The 23,771-nt window shown below is 45.2% G+C and overlaps 1 protein-coding gene across 2 annotated transcripts in view; it reads left to right on the top strand.

Annotated features, from left to right (window-relative positions):
- IQCM (IQ motif containing M) overlaps positions 1-11,271 on the top strand; it is a 1,478,261-nt gene extending 1,466,990 nt beyond the window's left edge. For both annotated transcript variants that reach the window (XM_069242635.1, XM_069242634.1), the window contains exon 16: positions 10,867-11,271. In XM_069242635.1, the coding sequence (XP_069098736.1) occupies positions 10,867-10,988 (122 nt within the window). In that variant the 3' untranslated portion in view covers positions 10,989-11,271. The remainder of the gene's footprint in view (positions 1-10,866) is intronic.
- Positions 11,272-23,771: the final 12,500 nt, after the last annotated feature.

The raw sequence follows: 23,771 nt of genomic DNA, 5'->3' as shown, positions 1-23,771 counted from the left end.
GGCAAAACTAACAGCTGCCAACTCTGTCCTGACAATCTTTTGCATACCACCTTTTTTCTTGCCATTTTCATAACCGCCCCTACAGTACATACCTTCACCTCCAAAGCATTTCCCCTACAAGTCACACCCTCAGCTCCACTGAGGATGTGTGATGACAAGCCATGTACTTCAGCTACAAAGCTGACCACTATATCTGCATTATGCTTGGTAATGTCCCTTTTTCTCTCCAGTGGATCTTTCTCTTTTGCATCATAGTCTCTACTAGAACACATTGTTTCCTGCTGTTTGCTTTGTTCGAAATTATGTGATTCCCCCGCTCCCTGCCCAGCAACACAGCATCAGTGATTCCCTCACTTATCAATAGAGATAATATTTCGTCATGTGCAATCTATTATAAACTCCTAAAGCTTAGCTGGGCAAATGCAGAATATAAACAAAGGCACTCTTGTCGGCTTAATGTAGCATCAGCATTCTGCCAATGACTACAATGGTTGTTAAAAGTCCTCTTCCCAAGTTATAGACTGGAACCACAGGTGAGTGCCTATATCAAGAGGAAGGCCTTTTATAGCCAGTGGCACGAGGGGTGTAATGCTATTAGAACATTCTACCCACTGAGGAAAGAATGTTTTAATATCAAATGGGGAAACAGAAAGACAAGCCTTGGATTTGGAGCTGAAGGTCTATACCAGGCATTGTTGGTGCTGAGTCACTTCATTCAGTGTTAGAATAGTTATCAGTGACTGGTAAGATGATGTTGAAGAAACCAAGAATTACTTCCCCATCCAGTGCTAAGCCAGATTGCTATGGCAGGTCTTCAAGGTCTCTGTTTACCTGTCCTATCAAAAGCCACGTCAGAAGCATTTGCGGAGCTGGTGCAACAAAAGTTGCAGGGCCCTTATTGGTTTTCCATCTGAGTTGTAGCTTTTAACTAAGGAAACAAGTAGGCTACACAGTATTTGCACAGTATTTGCACCATTTAGTGGTGTCACCACATTCACTCTCATAGGATAACTACTATCTTTAGAGAAACCTTTTTTACGTTACTTGGTTTAAAAACGATTTTAGTGGTGCTCTGCTCCTGCAAATCCGTTACAAGCACATTCATCCAGAGGCACTCAAATGGGTTAATTTTTATACTTTTAAAATTGTAACCAGTGTTTATTTTGGCGGGTGAAAAAGTGATGTCAAAAAGTACTTCTGAAACTGTATACTTGTTTTCCTCCACCTGAAAATGGTATCACGTGTGAAGAAACCTGGATTAATTTTGGGAGAGTACGTTCCCCATTCCGCACCAAAATGATGTAATCCTTTTAACAGAAGTAAATTTAGGAGAGTTTTCTGTGGAGGGAAACTTCCTAGGAATTGTTGGAAAATACATACAAACCTAGACTTTTTGCAAATAGGTATACCCAGGACTGCCTACAAACTCTCTTCTGCTACTAGTCTTGTATACACAGACATTCCATCATCGTATCAGAATTTCGGTGTACATAAGTTCCATGTACATTCACAAAATATGTGGAAGGATTGTAGTATACAGAACCGGCTTTAGGGCGGTGCTGTGTGGCCGCACAGGATGCTGACCTGATTTGGGGGGGGGGGGGGGGCTGACCTCAGGGTCTCTGTGTAGCAATAACTTACAAACTTGCTATTTACATGCACCTGCTGAAACGTTTCCTGTGCGTCCAGCCTTCAGGAAACAATTAAAATGTCAAGAACCCTCTTGCGGTAGAGATATGGGAGTTTTGTCTAGTGGCAGCTTTGACTCTAAGTAGCGTAGATGGTTAATGTACCTGCTACAAAGCATAGAGAGCCACCCAGGCTATCCTATACTTTGTTGCCCTGTGAGGGCAAGAGGGCGGGCGATAGCCTGGATGTATTAAATAAAATTGGGGCTGCCGACCCGGCAGTTCCCCGTACAGTATTCACGTGTGCGGCTGGTTTAATGACAGGGGATAAGGGCGAGGGCACCGCTGCATAGGTGATGGAGGCCGGGATATGGAGAAAATAATATGTATAACATTTCGGGAGCAGTCCGGTACTTTGACCGCGCCCACACGAGTGAGTCTGTCGGCGACCCGTCCCCACTCCCTGAAATTGTGTGCACCATGCGTCCCACGACACGGTGTGCGGACAACTTCAGCGGCTTACCCGAAGGCTGACAGAGCCCACTGAAGAGAAGGCGCGCTCACTAGGCTGGGCGCGGCACGATCAAGGAGCGGTGCTGCCACGGCGCCAGAATCATCGATCCTGAGAACACATGTGACGCGGCTGCAAACAAAAAGCTGAATCTCACAGCTGCGTAAAAAAAAAAGAGAGTAAAATAAAAGAAGTGCCATAACAAAGACAAAAAAAACAACGAATGTGTACAGCTGCATAAGCAAATAAAAAGGAAGTCAAGGGCACAGACTGCACTTATCAGTACTGCATGTACATTTGAATAAGCATGCTCTGCAAGACTATGTCCAAATAAAACACTGAAGAAGGACACTCTTCAATACAGTTGTACAACACATCACATAGAAGTGAATTGAATTGACTAGTGGGTCGGAAAAAAAAAAAACATGAGTGCACCACAGCAGAGCCACGAGCAGCACAACGAGTAGCACTCTGGCTAGGCCGCTTAGAAAATTACTTGTGCGCAACCAGGGAAACAGATGGACCGTGCGCAGATTGTTGATGCTACACATGGGGGGCAACGAACTTCATGATCTTTTTGAGTCACTCCCCAACACAGGAGACCTGGTGGATTACGATGCTGCGGTGGCGATGCTAAATAGATACTTCGACCCCAAACTAAACCCCGATTATGAGCGTTTTAATCTACGTCAGGCCCGACAGACGGACGTAGAATTGGTAGACATGTTCTATGCCATACTAAGGAAACTTGCCAGCACATGCATGAGTCTAAACCAACACGAAGAAATCTGGGCACAAATTATCCAGGGGTGCCGGTCCAACATGTTCCGGAAACTCATTCTGCGGTAACCTGGCATCTTCCTGGATGAAATCCTGATCCTGGCGCGCTCCCATGAACTCTCTGCCGTCCGCGCTGATGCCATGGCCGCCGTAAGGGGGCAATCCATATCAGCGACAACAGTGCCTCACCAACCGCCTGTGAAAGAGGAACAGGTCGACGCCATCCAAACCCGCAAGGTTCCCATGCGACATCCGAGCACCTCGAGACAACGAGGCTATGAGCACAAGACACCGGGAGGATGCCCGGCGAGAGGAAAGTCATGCAACAAGTGTGGAAAGGGGAACCATTTGGCCAAGATGTGCCGGATGGGGAGAGGAAGACAGAGGGAGTCAAAAGGGAAGGCGGCCACTGTAAAGAACATAAATATAGGAGACAATATGCCTCGAGGGCACGTGGACACAAAAATGCCGCTATAGGAGGAGGATGAGGAAGAAGACATTTTTGTTATCTCATTCACAGGATGGAGACAGCACAAGCGGCAAGCACCCCCCATAAGCACAGTGTTAGAAATGGGGTTTTTGGTTGGCAGTCAGGTTGCCCTCTGTCCAAGCAAGAACCCTCACTCTAGTCAGGGTAAGTCACACACAATCCAAAATCAGCCTGTGCTCACCCTCCGGTAGCTTGGCACGAGCAGTCAGGCTTAATTTAGAAGGCAATGTGTAAAGCATTTGTGCAATAAATCATACAACACCATAGCATAACACCACAAATATACACCACACAGTGTTTAGAAAAATATATAATATTTATCTGGGTATCTTCAGGTCAAAACGATCAAAGTTGCAATATGAATTTGTAAAGATATCACTGAAAAGTGATATAAAGTGTCTTAAGTCTTTAGGAAGTAAACAAAGTCTCTTGCAAACACAAAGTACCTGGGTTCTGGTGGAAAATCTCCTCAGAGGGCCACAAAGGAAGAGGTGCGTGGAAAAAGGGTGTGTGCGTCGATTTCTCCCCAGCACACACGGACTTGCGTTGTTATTTTCCACGCGGGGAAGTCGTGCATCGTTTTCCGGCGCGCAGACAGTCTCTTTGTGTGGGTCGCGGGGATTACCAGATGTCCCAGGTCTGTGCGTGGATTTTCCTGCTTGTTTTCCGGCTGCGCGTCGTTCTGCGGGGCTGCGCGTCGAAATTACGATCTCACGGCAGGCGTCGCGTCGATTTCTTCTCCAGAGGCCGGGCGGCGTTGTCCTTGCGAGGCCGTGCGTCAAAGTTTCGATCTCACGGCAGGCGTCGCGTCGATTTCTCCCCTAGAGGTCGGGCGGCGTTGTCCTTGCGAGGCCGTGCGTCAAAGTTTCGATCTCACGGCAGGCGTCGCATCGATTTCTCCTCTAGAGGTCGGGCGGCGTTGTCCTTGCGAGGCCGTGCGTCAAAGTTTTGATCTCAAGGCAGGCGTTGCGTCGATTTCTCCTTGGAAGTCGGGCGGCGTTGTCCTTGCGAGGCCGTGCGTCAAAGTTTCGATCGTCCCGAAGGCGTCGCGTTGATCAGCGTAGGTGTGCGGCGTTTATCTTGCCGCGGAACAAGCTGTGTGTCGAAAAGTTCAGCGCACGGAGCGTCCAAGAGGAAGAGAGAAGTCTTTTTGGTCCTGAGACTTCAGGGAACAGGAGGCAAGCTCTATCCAAGCCCTTGGAGAGCACTTTTACAGCCAGACAAGAGTTCAGCAAGGCAGCAGGCCAACAGCAAGGCAGCAGTCCTTTGTAGAAAAGCAGACAGGTGAGTCCTTTGAGCAGCCAGGCAGTTCTTCTTGGCAGGATGTAGTTTCTGGTTCAGGTTTCTTCTCCAGCAAGTGTCTGATGAGATAGGGCAGAGGCCCTGTTTTATATTAAGTTGTGCCTTTGAAGTGGGGGTGACTTCAAAGAGTGTCTAAGAAATGCACCAAGCCCCCTTTCAGTTCAATCCTGTCTGCCAGAGTCCCAGTAGGGGGTGTGGCAGTCCTTTGTGTGAGGGCAGGCCCTCCACCCTCCCAGCCCAGGTAGACCCATTCAAAATGCAGATGTATGCAAGTGAGGCTAAGTACCCTGTGTTTGGGGTGTGTCTGAGTGAATGCACAAGGAGCTGTCAACTAAACCTAGCCAGACGTGGATTGAAGGGCACAACAAGTTTTTAGTGCAAAGAAATGCTCACTTTCTAAAAGTGGCATTTCTAGAATAGTAATATTAAATCCAACTTCACCAGTCAGCAGGACTTTATATTACCATTCTGACCATACTAAATATGACCTTCCTGCTCCTTTCAGATCAGCAGCTGCCACTTCAACAGTGTATGAGGGCAGCCCCAATGTTAGCCTATGAAGGGAGCAGGCCTCACAGTAGTGTAAAAACGAATTTAGGAGTTTTACACTACCAGGACATATAACTACACAGGTACATGTCCTGCCTTTTACCTACACAGCACCCTGCTCTAGGGGTTACCTAGGGCACACATTAGGGATGACTTATATGTAGAAAAAGGGGAGTTCTAGGCTTGGCAAGTACTTTTAAATGCCAAGTCGAAGTGGCAGTGATACTGCACACACAGGCCTTGCAATGGCAGGCCTGAGCCAGGGTTAAGGGGCTACTGAGGTGGGTGGCACAACCAGTGCTGCAGGCCCACTAGTAGCATTTAATCTACCTGCCCTAGGCACATGTAGTGCACTCTACCAGGGACTTACAAGTAAATTAAATAGTCAATCATGGATAAACCAATCAGTAGTACAATTTACACAGAGAGCATATGCACTTTAGCACTGGTTAGCAGCGGTAAAGTGCCCACAGGTCAAAAGCCAACAACAACAGGTCAGAAAAAATAGGAGGAAGGAGGCAAAAAGTTTGGGGATGTCCCTGTCAAAAAGCCAGGTCCAACACACAGTTACTATAAACAGCTCTCCTGCAATTGTGCTCATCGACACAGGTGGTTTCGTTAATGTGATGGACAAGACAATGTATCAACAACTCTGATCTACACATATGGAGGGTGTGACCTGCTCCCCCTGCAAAGCACCATAAAAGTGTCCGTAACCAACGAACAACATACCACCAATGCCAAGTTCTATGTGGTCAAAGGAGACTGTGGCACTCTGCTGGGGTGCCACGCTGCGGAAGACCTGGAACTCCTTTTCTTCGCATGCCAGGTGTATGAGTCACACATTGAATCCCTCCTTAGTGAGTTCCCGCAGCTGTTCACAGGATTGGGGAAGCTCAGAGGCAAGCGTGTCAAGATACATATAGACCCGGATGTGACACCAGTGGTGCTGCAACACCGGAGAGTTCCTTTTCATCTAAGGCCAGCAGTCAAGAAAGAACTACAGATGCTGTAAGACCAAGGGGTGATCGAAAAGGTTGACAGGCCCACCTCCTGAGTCTCGCCATTAGTAATTGCACCCAAGCCCAAACAGCCAGTAGCCATCCGCCTGTGCGTGGACATGCGTCTACCCAATCGCACCATCAGGAGAGAGCATCACATTACACCCACAATGCACAATATAATTGCAGACTTGAACAGAGCCCAGTGGTTCTCAAAGCTAGACTTAAATTCTGGCTATCATCAGCTAGGGTTGGACCCTGATAGCAGGAATATCACCACGTTATCGACCCATGTGGGCTTAAGGGGTTACAAGCAGTTGAGTTTTGGGGTGTCCTCAGCGGCAGAGGTGTTCCAAAATGCCATCAGAGAATTAGTCTCAGACCTGACGGGTGTGATTAACCTGAGCGATGACATCCTGATCTTCTCAGAGACATATGAGGAGCATCATCGCCGCCTGAGAGCCACGCTGCAGGGACTCGCTGATGCAGACCTCACACTTAACAGAAGAAAATGCGTGTTTTATCAAACGTCATTTGACTTCTTCGTATACATCTTCTCGAAGGAGGAGCTTCAAGTAGACCCGTGAAAAGAAGAAGCCATTCGCCAGGCACTGATCCCTCAAAGTGCGACAGAAGTCAGGAGATTCCTGGGGATGGCAACATACTGTGGCCGGTTCATTCCCCAGCTAGACAAGATGGCAGAACCACTTTGGCAGCTCACAAAGACAAATCACAAGTGGGACTGGAGCCCAGAGGCAGACAAAGCTTTCCACAACGTGAAGGAGGCACTGCTTGACAAAGTGACCACGGCGTACTTCCACCCAAGGAAGCGGATGGAAGTGGTAGTGGATGCTAGCCCTGTGGGACTGGTGCCACCCTATTGCAAGAGCACCATCATCAAAAATGGGCCCCAGTGGCATATGCCAGCAGGGCGCTGTCAGCTGTGGATGCCCGATACTCCCAGGTAGAGAGAGAGGTGCTGGCGAGTTGGTGGGCGTGCAAACATTTCACCTGTATTTCTATGGCCATGAATTCCAAGTAGTTACAGACCAGAATCCCCTGGTCTCACTGTTTGCTGGAACCATGCGTTTGGCTCCCCCAAGGATTGAACGCTGGGCCTTCCTGCTCCAACCATACCAATTCAAAGTTATCTACAGGCCATGTGTGACCAATCCAGTGGACTATCTTTTGAGGCACCCCTTGACAAATCCAAATGATGCTTCCCAAGAAGAGGAGGAAGAAAACACAGAGAGCTTCGTAAACATGGTAATCCAGTCAGCCTGTCCTGTGGCCTTAACACTGATGGGCTTTGTTGAAGCTGCGTAAAGGGACCTGGTCCTAAATGGCATCAAAGAGGCGCTCAGTAGGAGACAATGGAAACATTTTCTAAGGAGGGTTAGAAAATATGAGCCAGAAGAGAGGGCCACCATGCAAGGGATGTGGAAGGTGAACAATGAGTTGTCCGTAGGGGGCGATGGTCTCATTCTACGAGGGCACAAAATTGTGCGTCCACGCTGCCTATGGAACTGAGTGGTGGAGCTCGCTCATCAGGGTCACCAGGGAGCCGCCAAGACAAAAGCGCGGCTCAGAGGCAAGGTGTGCTTCCCAGTCATGGACACAAAGGTAGGCACTCTCGTTGGAAGCTGCCAATCATCTATAATTACCTCCATTGAACAGCCTGTTTGCCCAATAGTCACCAAACCTCCCAGTCGAAAGCCATGGTGGAAACTAAGCATGGACTTTGGAGGTTTCCCTGATGAAAGGCTGACTGCAGTTATGGTCGACTCATACACGAAGTTTCCTGTGGTGGAACTGGTGCCTTCCACCTCCTTTGAGAGCGTGAGACCGGTGCTAGACAAGACATTTGTGGTATTTGGGATCCCCGATGAAATCCGAACAGATAACGGCCCTCCATTTCAGTGACAGGATTTCAAAAGTTACCTCGAAAGGTTTGCTGTACATCACTTCAAGATCATGCCATTTTGGCCACAGGCCAATGGTGATGTAGAAAGATTTATGAGGACACTTAACTGAGCTTTGAGGATTGGTGTGGAACGAAGCGAGGATGTAGAACACTGTCTGCACCAGTTCCTGAGAGCATATCGACAAACGCCCCACAGAACTACTGGCTGTGCCACGGCAGCCTTGATATTCAGGGTGGCCCTGCGGGATTTCATCCCGGCTGTCTCTCAATGGGAGCCTCCTGAGTTGGATGTTGAAGCTACCCAACAGTGCCGGATGCGGACTAATCAAAATGCAACATCTAGAAGGAAACCAGTCGTTGTGATTTTCAGGTGGGTGACCAGGTGGTCGTGAAAACCGTCATCCTGGAGGGAAGTTTCAGACACAATTCGAACCAGAAGTGTGGAAGGTTGTAATGGTATGAGGGTCCATGGTTACTGCCTGTCAGGGAGAAAGGCGAGTGACGAGAAGCGCATCACATTTCAAGCGAGCTGGTGTGTCGGAAGCGCCCGAAGAAGAGGAAGAAGATGGCATCATGGGAGGAGGAGAATATGGGGCAGAGGAGAGACCAGGCACTCAAGAGGTGCTGTCCCCTGTAATGGTGGGGCGATCAGATGAAGCCAACGAGGAGGCGTTGGGTGGTCAGAGTGAGCGGTATCACCTCCGGCTTAACCCTGCACCCAGCCAGAGACTTAGAGACATTGCCTGTTAAAACAGAGGCTAGGAGCTGGAAAACTCTGGTCACCGGGAGAGTTGGGTGGGGACACCCACAGTTTGATGACCTAATGTCAGAAAGGACCTTCATTCTAAGTGTTTGCTCTAGGGGAGGCTCTTTTCTATGGATATACTCCTCTGTTTATAGTTTTCCTTTTTGCCTCCAACCTTTGTTTTCTTTTCTTCTTCTCAATTAAAGCCTTGGAGGGCTGTAGAGAGCCACTCGGGCTCTCCTATACTTTGTTGCCCTGTGAGGGCAAGAGGGCAGGCGTTAGTCTGATGTATTAAATAAAGTTGGGGCTGCTGACCCGGCAGCTCCCTGTACAGTATTCCTGTGTGTGTCTGGTTTACTGACAGGGGATAAGGGCGAGGGCACCGCTACACAAAATACAGAACTATATTTTATGTGGATAGCTGGGTGGATTAGTAAAGCCAGCCTTTACAAGCGCTTTCAAAACACATGAATGTAAGTGAAACAGGAGGCTATGGACAGAAGAGGGGCAAATTTGCCGGGTGGTAGTGAGTGAACCAAGGAGGTGGTCATGGGGTGGGGGTTCCAAAAAAGACTGTCGCACAGGGCGCCACTAGCGCTTAAGCCGGGCCTGGTAGTATCTAAATAGGAAACTGAAATTTGACAAAGGGAGTGGAATGATATGCTATTGCGAAACATATTCCACACTTTTTCAGGCATTGTTGTGTAGCTATTTTACACTGTATAACCCCGATACAAAACGATCTTTTTAAGATAAAAAACAGCACACATTCAGCAAATCATCTTCAAAATGTTATTCACTAATAATTTATTACTTTCTCTAATTTAAAGCTGAGGAGCTTTATTTTATTAGCACTGCTCTTTCTAGAACACAGAGTAAAATAGCTTTTTTTTGTAAAATAAAGACAGCGTTGCAAAAAACAAGTCTACATCTTCAGCACTTTCAATTCACGACGTGTTGCATTTACAACCCACATCTCAGTTATGTTCTAAAACTCGCCTTGAGTTTCAGGTTTTACGTTTTTCACATTATATGGCCTCTGGACTGGTGATTAAGAAACAGACTTCCCGAACAGTCTATCCTCTTATTTATTATTTATGTGCCTCGCTTGACGGCGAAGAATTGGACTTTATAAAGAAATGCATGTATTGAATCTACTACGGTCATGTTGCTGCTACGTTGATAAGATGTCTGTCATATGCACCTGAATTTTTGTGACTACCGAAGAAAAACATGTTTATGACAAAGAAGGAATCATTATTTCTAGCTTTGTTTAAATTTCAGCATTTAAAGTTGTTTCCCCTGCAGTGCACTATCGCGCTTCCTGAGTACATCAAATGTATATGTGTGCACCATTCTAGCAAATGTGTTCCGTCTTTCTATGCCTCAGCACAGTAATCAGTAGCTGAAAAGTGAACAGTTACCATTTGCAAACGGTCAGGTGTGGGGATGCACACCATAGGCAGCAATTTTAATAACATCTGTTGGTCTATCAGGATCACTCCTGCCTTTCTTTAATTTAGGAAAGAGCCGAGGACACACCTCTTTCAAGAACACTGTGTCACAAAATAGTAAATAGCCCAGCTGCCCTCTCAGCGTCCAGATCCTCTGTCTGGGATCTCGTGTGATCCTGTATAGCACCCCGCTAGTTTCGGCTAGCTCGTGCTATACAAATACCACATACATAAATACAGTTCTTGAAAACAACAGGATTTGCAATTGTATAGAAACTATGCCTCAGATCGTCCATCATATGGTAAGCAAGGCAAATTCACATTTACTAGGAAAAAGTTGCAGCCTTGGAATCAGGTTTTCCATTGCTCCTGTCTATCTGGAATGCATCAACACTCACACAGGCTACAGCCTACTTCAGCTTTTCAGTGCTTATTTTGCCACTTTTAATGTATTAAATATAGTTTTGTGCTTTTTCTTGTAGTGTCTGGTCATCCAATATTGAAAGAAGCTGACATCCGTGTTGTTGGAGAGCTGGTGGCATCGTCAATCAGAGAGAGGAAAGAAAAGCTCATGCCTGCAACGAATCTTCAGTGTGATGGGTGAAAAGGAGTCCCCTATTACAGATAACGAGCGCGTGCAGCTGCATGAACAACATCCCTCTGAATTTGCAAACAAGACCGAAGAACTGATTTGCGTGATTAGATTTGCCTAAAATGCAATTAGATATTTTTTAAGGCAAAGTACCAATCTGTACTCGTGATAAGAAGCCTAATTTATTGGACCTTTTTTGTCAATACACATATCATATGTATTTCTTTATATACACGGTTCAATGCGTTTGAAATAACAAATGTTTTGTGCATGCATACATATATTTAATGCAATAAAGTTTTCGACCAGTAATTGGAAGTCATTAGACAGTCACGTTTTGGGTTGGCCTACCAACCTACGACGTTGGATTACCCTTCTCCAGGTTATTCAAAATGCAGATCTCTATGTGGCCGGTTTACGTTTTGCATTGCAGCATGCAAAGGAAACTATGTAAGTGTATACTTTCAAGATATGGACCCCATCAGAGGGAGTGGGTGGCCCGTTGTCACTTCATTTAATCTGTTTCTCATGTTCTCCGTGGCTGCTGAGATATAGATCCTCCTTCCAATATGCAATTCCAGACTGCACTGGAAGAAACTTGGCAGCCATCTTGTTGAGGAGATAAAGTCACGATTCCATGGTGGAGACTCCATTCGTGACTTAAAGCAGTTTGTTAGTAAGGAGAACAGGAACCAAGGCAGGTTGTGTCCTTATTCATGTCCCTCTCTAGCCCCTTCCCTTGTGCCTTGCATGGCATTCCCCTCAGCTTGAAGCATAATGGCACCCTGTCACCTGGTACCCTGCCACTTTCCCGACTTCATGCTTATGTTGTACCACGGCAGCCTCATTCATTGCCTTCCTTAACCTTTAAACGCTGACTGCATGCCTTTCTGTACCTCTCCTCTCCCCATTGTTCAATTTCCTGAAGCACCCTACCTGCCGCCTCCACCTGAAAACGTCCCTCCTCCACTGCTGATAGCGCGTCAGAACCTTGATAAGTAAACTTACAAGGAGACACGCCTAGGCCGATGAACCTTTTGACCACGTTCGGAGACTTCCCAGTACGGGATATCTTTCTGGCATCTCAAAATCAATATATTGATAACACAATCAATATTCACAGTAGCTAATCAACAAGTTAATCAACAACATTTAATAAGAATCAATAAAGTGAACACACCATGACCTTTCAGTCATGAAATAACCACACCAATTTAGTTAAGTGTTAGAATATTTATTTCCCTATTGGTTACAATCTAAAGTCATCTCCGTTATTCTCGTTAGCAATCAATCTCATTAGTAACTCTTCAGATATTGTAATTAGAACACAACTAATCAATGCATAGAGAATATTCATTCACTATTAATACGTCATTAATAAGAAGCAACTTAGTAACATCTCAGTAGTTCATGATTCAACAAAGGAAGAACTCAGTCATTTGTCTATTTGCGTAGATTATTTGTGAGCACCTTAACTAACCTCGAATCAGCACTAGCATGTTGGGCTTCATGCAAAACAATTTAGCAAACACAAATTTGGAAAACATCTAACTACGGCCTCTATCAAAAGACCGTTGGTACCTAGAAAGAAAAGGCAAACAGACAATTAAAATTTTGCATCTGATAGTTACCCATACAACAAATCAGCAAACAGCGTCAGTCTTCGTCCTCAGGACATCAGTCGTTTTCATCATCAGCAAGGATAGGACAGGGCAAAGTCTCAGTATGGCATAGCTAAGGAACGAGAGCTTCCCTCATATGGAGGTGAAGTAAGTATCAGTAAGGACTTAGAAGGAGGATGGTTAAAGTATCAAGAAGAACAAACGGCAAAGTCTCAGAAAGAATAATGGCAAAGTAGGGCTTGGAGTGGAATGTCCAATAATGGCTGATTTCTTCTTGGGTCATGCGGTTAAATCAAAACTGTCAAACTAGCTCTTAATTCCCCATTGGATAATAATTGTTGCATCATTATCTCTGTCCAATAAGTCTCCACGCACCTCACTAGAATTTTTCACATACCACAGTTCTCATGTCGTTGATTGGCTTACGTTATTGACGTCTTCATCGGTTGGAATGTCAGGTAAGAAAAGTTACACGTTACGCTCCAGTCAGTAGTTCCATTGTTTTCTCCTACTCCAGGCAGCCTTGCACCTGTTATGAATTACACTGTTGCATTCAGCAAGAATGTCTCCTTGAGCAAGTCTGGTCCCATGAGAAAGAATTTACTACGGCTACACACACATATCTAGCTTCTGGAAAAGTACACGTTCGTGTCCTTCAGGAAAACATACATTGCACGTTAGAAAAACACAGTTTAATGTGAGACCAGGCAGCTAGGCCTAGACCCTCACTAGACTAAGGCCTAGTAATTAATTTAGCAAAACCCTAATACATGACTCTAATTATGATATACTAATACAAATTCAAAACATTAGTACATATTAATTCATCATTAATAAGTTTCATTAGTCTTCGTATACATTGGTAACCACTCCCCATGGGCACATTTCAAATGCGTGCATTATTTTCTACGTTAATACATTTTCTATGCAGCTTCATTACACAATATATTGCAAGCCTTTTCATGTTAATATTAATTTTAAAAGACACACTCCAACAATCCCTCCTCTGATGACTCTTGTCATCACACAAAACCTTACCCCAGAAATTTTACATATTAAAATTCTCTCATTTCATTTTCTTCTCTTAACCGTTCCCCCTTTGATTTTGCCCTGAATAATTTTTCCCTTCGTTTTTCTTCCCTCCTCTTATTATTTTTCGCCATCTTCAATTTTATTCTTTTACTAATTTTACATGCCACCCACAATCCAAATAAGCAAGCTATGACAATCAATATCCCCTGTATTATTTTCGACAATATCCCAGGCCAAATACTACTAAACCAATTTCCCACTATCCTTTCCCAACCTTTCCCAAACACCTGGTTCTTTCAACTCCTTCAAGCCTGTACTATGCCTACTTAAGTTAGTAAGCATACTTCTAATTTCATTACTATTATCTGGTATGTAAGCACAGCAATGACGCTCATTAAGCATCCTACAAACTCCGCAATTTTTCACTAAAAGAATGTCTAAAGCAAGCCTGTTTTCAAGAGTCATAGCCCTCTCTGCTGCAAGTTAAGTATCCATCAGGAGTATAGCCCCTGAAAAGTTTGTCAGCATGTTATCCACAATAGTAGACACATTTTGAATCTTTATGGAGTTTAAGATAACTCCCACTGAAGGAATTATCGCCCCAAAAATGTCTCCTACTACACCAGCAGCAGTCTCTATCTTTTGTCTAGTACGATGTAATTCAGACAATTTCGGAAACCTTTTCAAATCGTCAAGTTGATATATCTTTGGAAAAGCTTTCCCCAAATAACATGTCCCATACCATCCCTTTGGAAGACGGTAATAAGCATTAAGTCCACATATATAATGGATCCCAGGGATCTCTGGATCCTGTCCATTTAACATGAACGTCCTTTTACTCTGAAACAAAAACACATGCTTACATTCACTCATTCCTACAAACACATTGTCATAATATGATTTCGGCCTAGATATGCAAAGCTTACCTATGTGTAGTGCATCTAAAGCTAACTTCCCCTGTTCTCTAATTGCACTATAACCCTCACTACTAGCAAAAGCTCGCTGCTGCAATCCTTTCTCCAATTTACCATTCAATGTCCTTCTTCCATCTTCCGTGTGATCTAAGAAGCTTTTCTCTACAGGTGTAAGCAAACATGTCAAAGTATTGCAGTGTGTGCATAAGATGTACTAATTGTTAATGTCGCCTCAAAGAATTCTTTAACTAACTTCATGCTATAGTACTTAGCTACACTACTCAAATCCTCTATGACAGGCACATAAGAAAAAACAAGATCATGGTTCGAGTAAAAATACTGAATCTCTTCCTGTTTATAGAATCTTGTTAGTAACAGACTACAACTATGATAATGGCAGACTATGATAGGTAACCCCCTCTTGTAACGAAACAGGAATCTGTGTACACACATAACAATCTTTCGCATCCATTGTGTCAACATACTCACTTAGCAAGCAATAGAAAACATTAGTGGATAGTTCCCCTTCTGCGTTAGTTCCCTCATGCAAATATTTTGTATCCTGCTCAAACCTCTCCCAATCTGTTAGTGCAGTGGTAGTCTCAGGAATTGTAGCTTTGCTAGTCCCACTCTGATCCCTTAGTGGCATACCCACAACCACAACTATGATGAATATCACAAACATGACACCCAAACCAACATCCAAATATTTACAATGCCTACTCCCTCTATTATCCTCCCTAGTGTTAGCCATGATCTGTAAAGAATAAGAAAGTGAAGGAAGGTTAATTCAAACAACAACAGAGGATGGTTAGACATTTTTCCTCTTTTCCTTTTTTACTCTCGCAGCAAGTCCAAACAAGCAAGTATTTACAGCTTTCACTTTCCCTCCCAGGATCCTTGTCAATTCAGGTTAGCAGCTTGTCAAAACCGTTTTTCAAAAGTCAAATCAGGCTATCAGTGTCTCATCCGGTAAAATATCAGTCTCTTTTCTCAATTTTCTTTTCTTTTTGATTCAATTCTTATGCCAATTCAGTCTCTTCGGCCAGACTTAGGTACCAAAGTACTGACCTGGAATCTCTCAATCAAAGCAAAACACCAAGAACTCTTGTTGCCATTCAGCTGACGTTGCATACGCCCATTCAGGACCCGCGTACCTTCTGTTCGCCACTCTCTTTCTTTTCAACTTGCGATCACTTTGCAACTCTCCTTCACTCAGATCTTCTCTCCTTGTTGTATCAACCTCTTCCTCTATTGAATCTTTGACAACCACTTTCCCCTTCTTCACTTGAAATTCCCGCTCCTTATCTCCTTTTAGTGTCTCTCTGGTCTTTGATCTTTCCTCCTCTAGCTCTATGGTCTTTCTCTTGATGGACCTGCAATTTGCTCAGGAGGATTTTGGACACTCCGACTCTCTTTCGCCTCAACTCCTTCGCCTTCTAGGTCTGTCAGGGACTCTAGCTCATTTCCATATTCGTCTGCTTCTGGGAGAACTTCCCTCTGACTTGGCTCTCCTGGTGCCTCAGTTGAAATAGGCTCACCGTCACCCCTCTGGGTCTCTTCTCCTTCGTCTCTTACTGGAGTGACTAAGCCGTCCTCATCGGGCTCTCCTTCTGTCTCAGTTCCCCTTCGATCACTCTCCGGCCCTGAGACTTCCTGGTACTTTCAACAACTCAACTTCCTCATCGATTGGACATGTCACCTTCTTCGTGTGACTAGCATGGATCCAATTTGGAATTCCCGCACACTTCACAGCAGTAGTAGTTGTTAGTATTACGTGATATGGCCCCTTCCAACGTGGCTCCAAACACAACTTCCTTACGTGTTTCTTGATGACAACCCAGTCACCAGCTTTTAGGTTGTGTCCTAGATCATTTATCGGTGGCAGGGTGGTAGCTTCCACCTGGTGAGAAAAAAGAGCGGACCACATCAGCCAGACCCTTGCAGTAGTCCAACACCATATCATCCGTGATATTCATAAGAGAATTCGCAGGCACTGCGGGCAGTCTCATAGCTCAGCCCATGAGAATCTCATGAGGAGTCCTGTTTTCTTGTTAGGTGTATTTCTCAACGACATTAGCACCAAAGGCAACGCATCAGGTCATTTCAAATTCATGGCTGCATACATTTTTGCCATTCTCGACTTCAGGGTACCATTTATCTGCTCCACTAGTCCTGATGCTTCAGGGCGGTAACTACAATGCAACTTCTGCTCAATATTCAATGCTGCACACAATAGCTTAACCACCTCATTGTTAAAGTGACTTCCCCTATCTGATTCCAAAGAGATCGGAAACCCGAAACGTGGTATCAATTCCCTAAGCAGCAGCTTTGCTACTGTGAGACTGTCATTCCTGCATGTAGGATATGCTTCAATCCAGTGACTAAAGATACACACAATCACCAACACATATCTCAAACCTCCACACACAGGCATCTCAATAAAATCCAATTGCATTCCGCTAAATGGACCTCCTGCTCTCCCAATGTGGCTCAAATTCACCACTGTCCCTTTCCATGCATTCATCTCCTGGCAAATGATGCACCTATGGCAGATCACTTCTGCAGCTTGTCTAAACTTCGGATTAAACCAGTCAATTTTAAGCAACCTGATCATGGCATCCCTCCCAATATGTGCTTAACCATGGTAAAACCTTGCAAACTGTGACAGGAGACTGTTCAGCAAGACCATTTTCCCTTCATCTGAAACCCACAAGTCATCTGGCCTTTGTACGACTTGCATCCTAACCCAAGGACGCTTCTCATCTTTGCTGGCACGTCCCTGTAACAATCTCAATTCTTCCAACGTATCAATCACCCTTAAGGTGTAACCTGTGCATGTCTCATTTTCTGTTTCAGGTAACAATTCCCACTGATCCTTAAACGATATACAGTTCAATGCGCAAAACCTCGCAACTTGATCAGCATATCCATTTCCCATTGAAATAAAGTCCTACGACTTCAGGTGAGCACTGCATTTCACCACGGCAATTTCATGAGGTGACTGAATCGCGTGCAACAACTCCTTAATTCTCTCACCATTTTTCACTGGAGAACCAGAAGAGGTCAAGAAACCCCTCTGTGACCATAGTTGGACAAAATCATGGACAATTCCGAAACCGTATCTCCTATCAGTATAGATAGTCACTCTCAGTTGGGCAGCGGCATGGCAAGCTCTAGTAAGAGCAACCAATTCAGCCACTTGAGCAGAATATACTCTTTCAAGCCAAGACGCTTCCAGGATACCAGAGATCGTACAAACAGCGTATCCGGCTCTCAGCACTCCTACTGAGTCTCTTAAACATGAGCCATCTACAAAGATAATTTGGTCTTTTTCTTCCAATTGGGTATCTTTTTTATCAGGCCTCAGTTTGGTGTACATTTCAGTTACCTCAAGACAGTCATGTTCTACATCTTACACATTTTCAACTTCTGTGTTGTCATTTGGGAGCAAAGTTGCTGGGTTCAACACTGTACATCTTTTCAACGTTACATTTGGTGACCCCAATATAATCGTTTCATATTTTGTCAATTTTGCATTTGTCATGTGCTGTGTTTTGGTACGGGTCAACAGGATCTCAACTGAGTGAGGGACCATGACTGTTAGAGGATGTCCCATCACTATGCCTTCACACTGTGTGAGGCTCTGACCAACTGCTGCTACTGCACGCAGACAACCCGGTAAGGCTGCTGCAACTGGGTCCAAAGTAGCTGAAAAATATGCTACTGGTCGGTTTACACCTCCAAGGACAGACAAAGAACATGCATTGCGTTCATAACAAAACAGAACAAAAGGCTTCATGTAATCAGGCATACCTAGAGCTGGAGCCCTGCACATGCTCTCCCTTAACTCAGTAAACACCTTCATTTCCTTCTCTGTCAGCACTATGACATCTGGCCCTTCCTTAACCGTCAGTCTCACTAATGGCTTGGAGATGACTGAGAAATTCGGGATCCACTGACGACAGTAGCCCACCATTCCCAGAAACATCCTAACATCTCTCTGTGTCGTTGGGGGATTCATCTGTAACAGTGCAGTCACTCTTTCCCTGGATAACTTCCTCGACCCTTTCTCAATTTAATGACCCAAGTACTTCACCTCTTTTTGGCAATATTGCAACTTCTTTGGGGACACCTTGTGTCCGTTCTTTCCCAGGTGATTCAGTAAGGCAATCGAATCATACTTGCACTCATCCTTCGTTTTGGATGCGATCAACAGATCATCAATGTACTGCACTAGAGTCGATTGAAAAGGCAATTCCAATGACTCCAAATCCTTCTTCAGTATTTGATTGAATATAGAAGGTGATTCCGAAGACCCTTGAGGAATTCGACACCAATTGTAAACCTTTTCCAAGAATTTGAAACTGAAGAGAAATTGACTGTCCTCATGAAGAGGCACAGAAAAGAACGCTTGGGACAGATCAATTACTGTGAACCACTCTGCATCACATGGAACCTGGAACATACTCACAGCTGGATTTGGCACCACTGGGCAACATTTCACCACTATGTCATTCATTTTTCTCAAATCTTGGACAATGCGAACCTTCCCACAAGGCTTTCTCAGCCCCATTATTGGTGAGTTATATGGACTGCTCATCACCTCCTTCAAGACTCCCTGTTTCGCAAAGTCTGCAATTAATTGCGCCACCTTTATAAGGACATCTTGCACAATATGGTACTGCGGTACCTTGGGGAACACAGCATTTGGATTTTCATTGACTTTAACTGGTTCTACTCCTTTTATCAGTCCTACTTCCTTCCCTGTTAGGTCCCACACTTTCTCTTGGACTGTTCCCTGCAAATCTGCTGGGAGATCAGCCACTGTGAACATCGGGAAGAAGTTAATCAGAGGATACTCCTCGTCTGAGGTCTCCGTCTCAGGCTCTGAAATCTGCTCCTTCATCGTCACTGTTTGTCTGAACCTCAATCCCCTCATTGGAACAGGTGATCGAACACCTTGTCTTGCACAATAAGTTTCTTCCCAGTAGGGACACGGGACTCGAATCGCAAACCACAAATCTGTGCAATCCCTGAAAAGTGCCAAGCTCAACCTGCACCGGATCTGTGATCGGGTTAATCAGAAGTTGATTTGCCACTCCTACCACCTTGATTGTATGTCCCAAAAGGGGCAGTTTCGGAACTGGGTCCAAAGTAGCTGAAAAATATGCTACTGGTCGGTTTACACCTCCAAGGACAGACAAAGAACATGCATCACGTTCATAACAAAACAGAACAAAAGGCTTCATGTAATCAGGCATACCTAGAGCTGGAGCCCAGCACATGCTCTCCCTTAACTCAGTAAACACCTTCATTTCCTTCTCTGTCAGCACTATGACATCTGGCCCTTCCTTAACCGTCAGTCTCACTAATGGCTTGGAGATGACTGAGAAATTCAGCGATCCACTGACGACAGTAGCCCACCATTCCAAGAAACATCCTAACATCTCTCTGTGTCGTTGGGGGATTCATCTGTACCAGTGCAGTCACTCTTTCCCTGGATAACTTCCTCGACCCTTTCTCAATTTAATGACCCAAGTACTTCACCTCTTTTTGGCAATATTGCAACTTCTTTGGGGACACCTTGTGTCCGTTCTTTCCCAGGTGATTCAGTAAGGCAATCGAATCATACTTGCACTCATCCTTCGTTTTGGATGCGATCAACAGATCATCAATGTACTGCACTAGAGTCGATTGAAAAGGCAATTCCAATGACTCCAAATCCTTCTTCAGTATTTGATTGAATATAGAAGGTGATTCCGAAGACCCTTGAGGAATTCGACACCAATTGTAAACCTTTTCCAAGAATTTGAAACTGAAGAGAAATTGACTGTCCTCATGAAGAGGCACAGAAAAGAACGCTTGGGACAGATCAATTACTGTGAACCACTCTGCATCACATGGAACCTGGAACATACTCACAGCTGGATTTGGCACCACTGGGAAACATTTCACCACTATGTCATTCATTTTTCTCAAATCTTGGACAATGCGAACCTTCCCACAAGGCTTTCTCAGCCCCATTATTGGTGAGTTACATGGACTGCTCATCACCTCCTTCAAGACTCCCTGTTTCACAAAGTCTGCAATTAATTGCGCCATCTTTATAAGGACATCTTGCACAATATGGTACTGCGGTACCTTGGGGAACACAGCATTTGGATTTTCATTGACTTTAACTGGTTCTACTCCTTTTATCAGTCCTACTTCCTTCCCTGTTAGGTCCCACACTTTCTCTTGGACTGTTCCCTGCAAATCTGCTGGGAGATCAGCCACTGTGAACATCGGGAAGAAGTTAATCAGAGGATACTCCTCGTCTGAGGTCTCCGTCTCAGGCTCTGAAATCTGCTCCTTCATCGACACTGTTTGTCTGAACCTCAATCCCCTCATTGGAACAGGTGATCGAACACCTTGTCTTGCACAATAAGTTTCTTCCCAGTAGGGACACGGGACTCGAATCGCAAACCACAAATCTGTGTAATCCCTGAAAAGTGCCAAGCTCAACCTGCACCGGATCTGTGATCGGGTTAATCAGAAGTTGATTTGCCACTCCTACCACCTTAACTGTATGTCCCAAAAGGGGCAGTTTCGGAACCTCTGAACTTCTGACTGTAGAGTGTGTAGCTCCTGTGTCAACCAAGAATGAAACCTTGTGACCCATTACCTTCCCCTGAACATAGGGCCCTTTCTGATCTACTTCTAGGGACGCTGCAAGCCTACACTCCTCACTATCTGAACTCTCATCCGATCATTCATCGTGGGTTCCATTCACACCATGCAATGGGAACTGTTGCACTGTGTTATTTTGACTCATTCTTTGACCTGTGACCTGTTGAGGAAGCATCACCTGTTGCTGTTTCATTGGCGCTAAGGGCACTTGCATTTGCTGTCTAGGTACCATGGGAACCTGCTGCTGCATTTGTTGCATCTGCATCGGTTGTATACGTGGCATCTGCACCTGCTGCATGGGTTGAAAACCCTACATCTGATTCATGTTGTTCTGAAAGGTCGGATTAGGACCTCTTAGCCTTGGTCCTTTCACATTTTGAAATGTAACGACATCATTGCTTTGTTGAACAACACCCTCCTGCACCATCATCGGACACTCCCACTTCCAATGTCCAACGACCCTGCAAGCATGACAAGGTAACATCTTCTTCATCCCCTGCACATCATTTTGAACTACTACAGTGTTCAAGTCTGGACTTCTGATCACAAAACATCCTCGACCTCTGCCTCTCACTTGCACCTGAAACATCCCGTTTCCTTGCAGCTGTTGCACCATCTGTTGTAGACAACCTCCCTGCATCCCTGACGGTGCTGCCTTAATTTGCATCACCATTGCTTTCTCCTTCAGCTTCCTCTGCTTCAATTCAATCTAGTCACTACAGTACTTCGCATACTGCAACACCTCATCAATCGGCTTTGCTTGCCAGCAAATCAAGTGGTTCTTAATCATCTGACTAATCTCAGGTCTGAACCCTTTAACAAATCTAAACACAAGGTGATTCATGTCCTTCGCCTCAACAACTCTGTACCACCGTAGTGCTTAAATGCCTTCAACAACCTCTCATAATATGCATGTATCGACTCCTTGGCTTCTTCTGCCGTCCGATCAATCTTTTGCCAGTCAATATTCTTCAGCGAAACCCTCTGTTTCAATAATTTAATCACCTTATAGTAGTACTTCATCACCTCAGGAGACTGTGCTCCTGTGACTCTATCCCTTGCCGGTTCCGCGGTCGGCCAATCCACACTCCTCTTGCACTCAAGCCACAAATCAGCTGGAACTATGATGTCAAAGAGAGTATTCAGATCTTCCCAGAGACATTTCACAAGCTTCACAAACCTGTCCATCTGCTGATATCACTCCATTGGTTTCTCCCTCAGCCTGGGAAAGTCATTTGTAAATGACAGAATATCACCTCTAGTCCACGGCCCATGGACAAGAACCCCTCCGGCAGTCTCTCGCATTGGTAACATATTTACCGTACCAGCATCCGGTAACGTCTTTGCTGGCTGCACTAAGCAGTCACTCTTCCTCTTGTCTCTTTTTTTCGCCTATCTGCCTTCCCACTTCTCTAAGGCTCCCCAAACTTATGCACTTTGCAATATTTCCTTGAGGTGTGCCTTCATCTCAGTAGACCTCATGTGTTCAAAATCCTTAGGCTCAAAGTCTAATCTGTAACTCCTCTTCAGATGTTTGGTATTTTCTAAGTCTATTCCATATTTATCTGCCAAATTTGCCAACCTCTGGTGCACTCTGCTCACTTCTTTAGTTAGCTGTGGACACAAGTATCTCAATTCTGCTTCTGTGTATGATTCTAGCCTGTTCACTTCCATGCTCCCTTCAACAAGTTCATTTGCCTCCATGCCCAACCTTACAAAATTCAAATACTCTTCTCCTTCCGTCCTCCTTGCTGCTGCAGGAGTAGGCTGCGGTGAATTTAACTTGTCTAACCAGTCGGCCAGCTGTTGCGTAGTTAAACCTGGTAGTGAGATATTCCCAGCCTGCGCTAAAGGTGTCTGCGGTATGTTCGCACTCGAGATCTGCGGAGTCAGCAGTCCCAAACTTGATTGGCTCATGACATCTGGAGGAGCCCCAATCGAACTGAAGTCTGACAAAGACCTAGATCTTTCAAATGTCGGTTCCACTGGAGTCATCCCTTGAGAGCTCCCTACGAACCCTCCTCTTGTCACCTCTTGAGTCATTATCCCTTGATCGCATACACTAGGCTTCGCCTGCGCATACAGTGGTACCGGTGGACCAACTGTAATGGGCAAAGATATGGCGGCTGGCAGCTGCCTGCTTCCCAAAACCTGTGGAGTATTAACTCCCATATTCTGTTTCATTACTGGTGCCATGGCTGACTGCAGTCCTGTGACCGAAGTGTAATTCGGGATCATTTGTTGCTGTACCTGGGGCAGTAAAGGTGGAGTGGGCTCAGTCTGGATCAGCTTTGGTCTCGAGTGTGCTGACTCTGTCGGCACCATCAGATTCATGGTAGTTTCTAAGATTGGGACATCAGGGTAAAGTCTCTGAACCTGTGGTGGCTGTAGCTGAGATTGCATCTCTGGAGCAGTGGACACACTAATACTACTCTGCACCGGAACTGGTGTCGAGACAGGAGTAACCTCTATCGAATCCGCTGTCACCTTCTCTTGAGTCGGACCTGCAGGGCATGTACTAGTACTAGGTCTATTGTCATCTATTGGATATGGCG

The sequence above is a fragment of the Pleurodeles waltl genome, chromosome 1_2 (genome assembly GCF_031143425.1).
Source record: "Pleurodeles waltl isolate 20211129_DDA chromosome 1_2, aPleWal1.hap1.20221129, whole genome shotgun sequence".
Taxonomy (NCBI): Eukaryota; Metazoa; Chordata; class Amphibia; order Caudata; family Salamandridae; genus Pleurodeles; species Pleurodeles waltl.
This window is presented reverse-complemented; position numbering and strand designations above follow the sequence as displayed.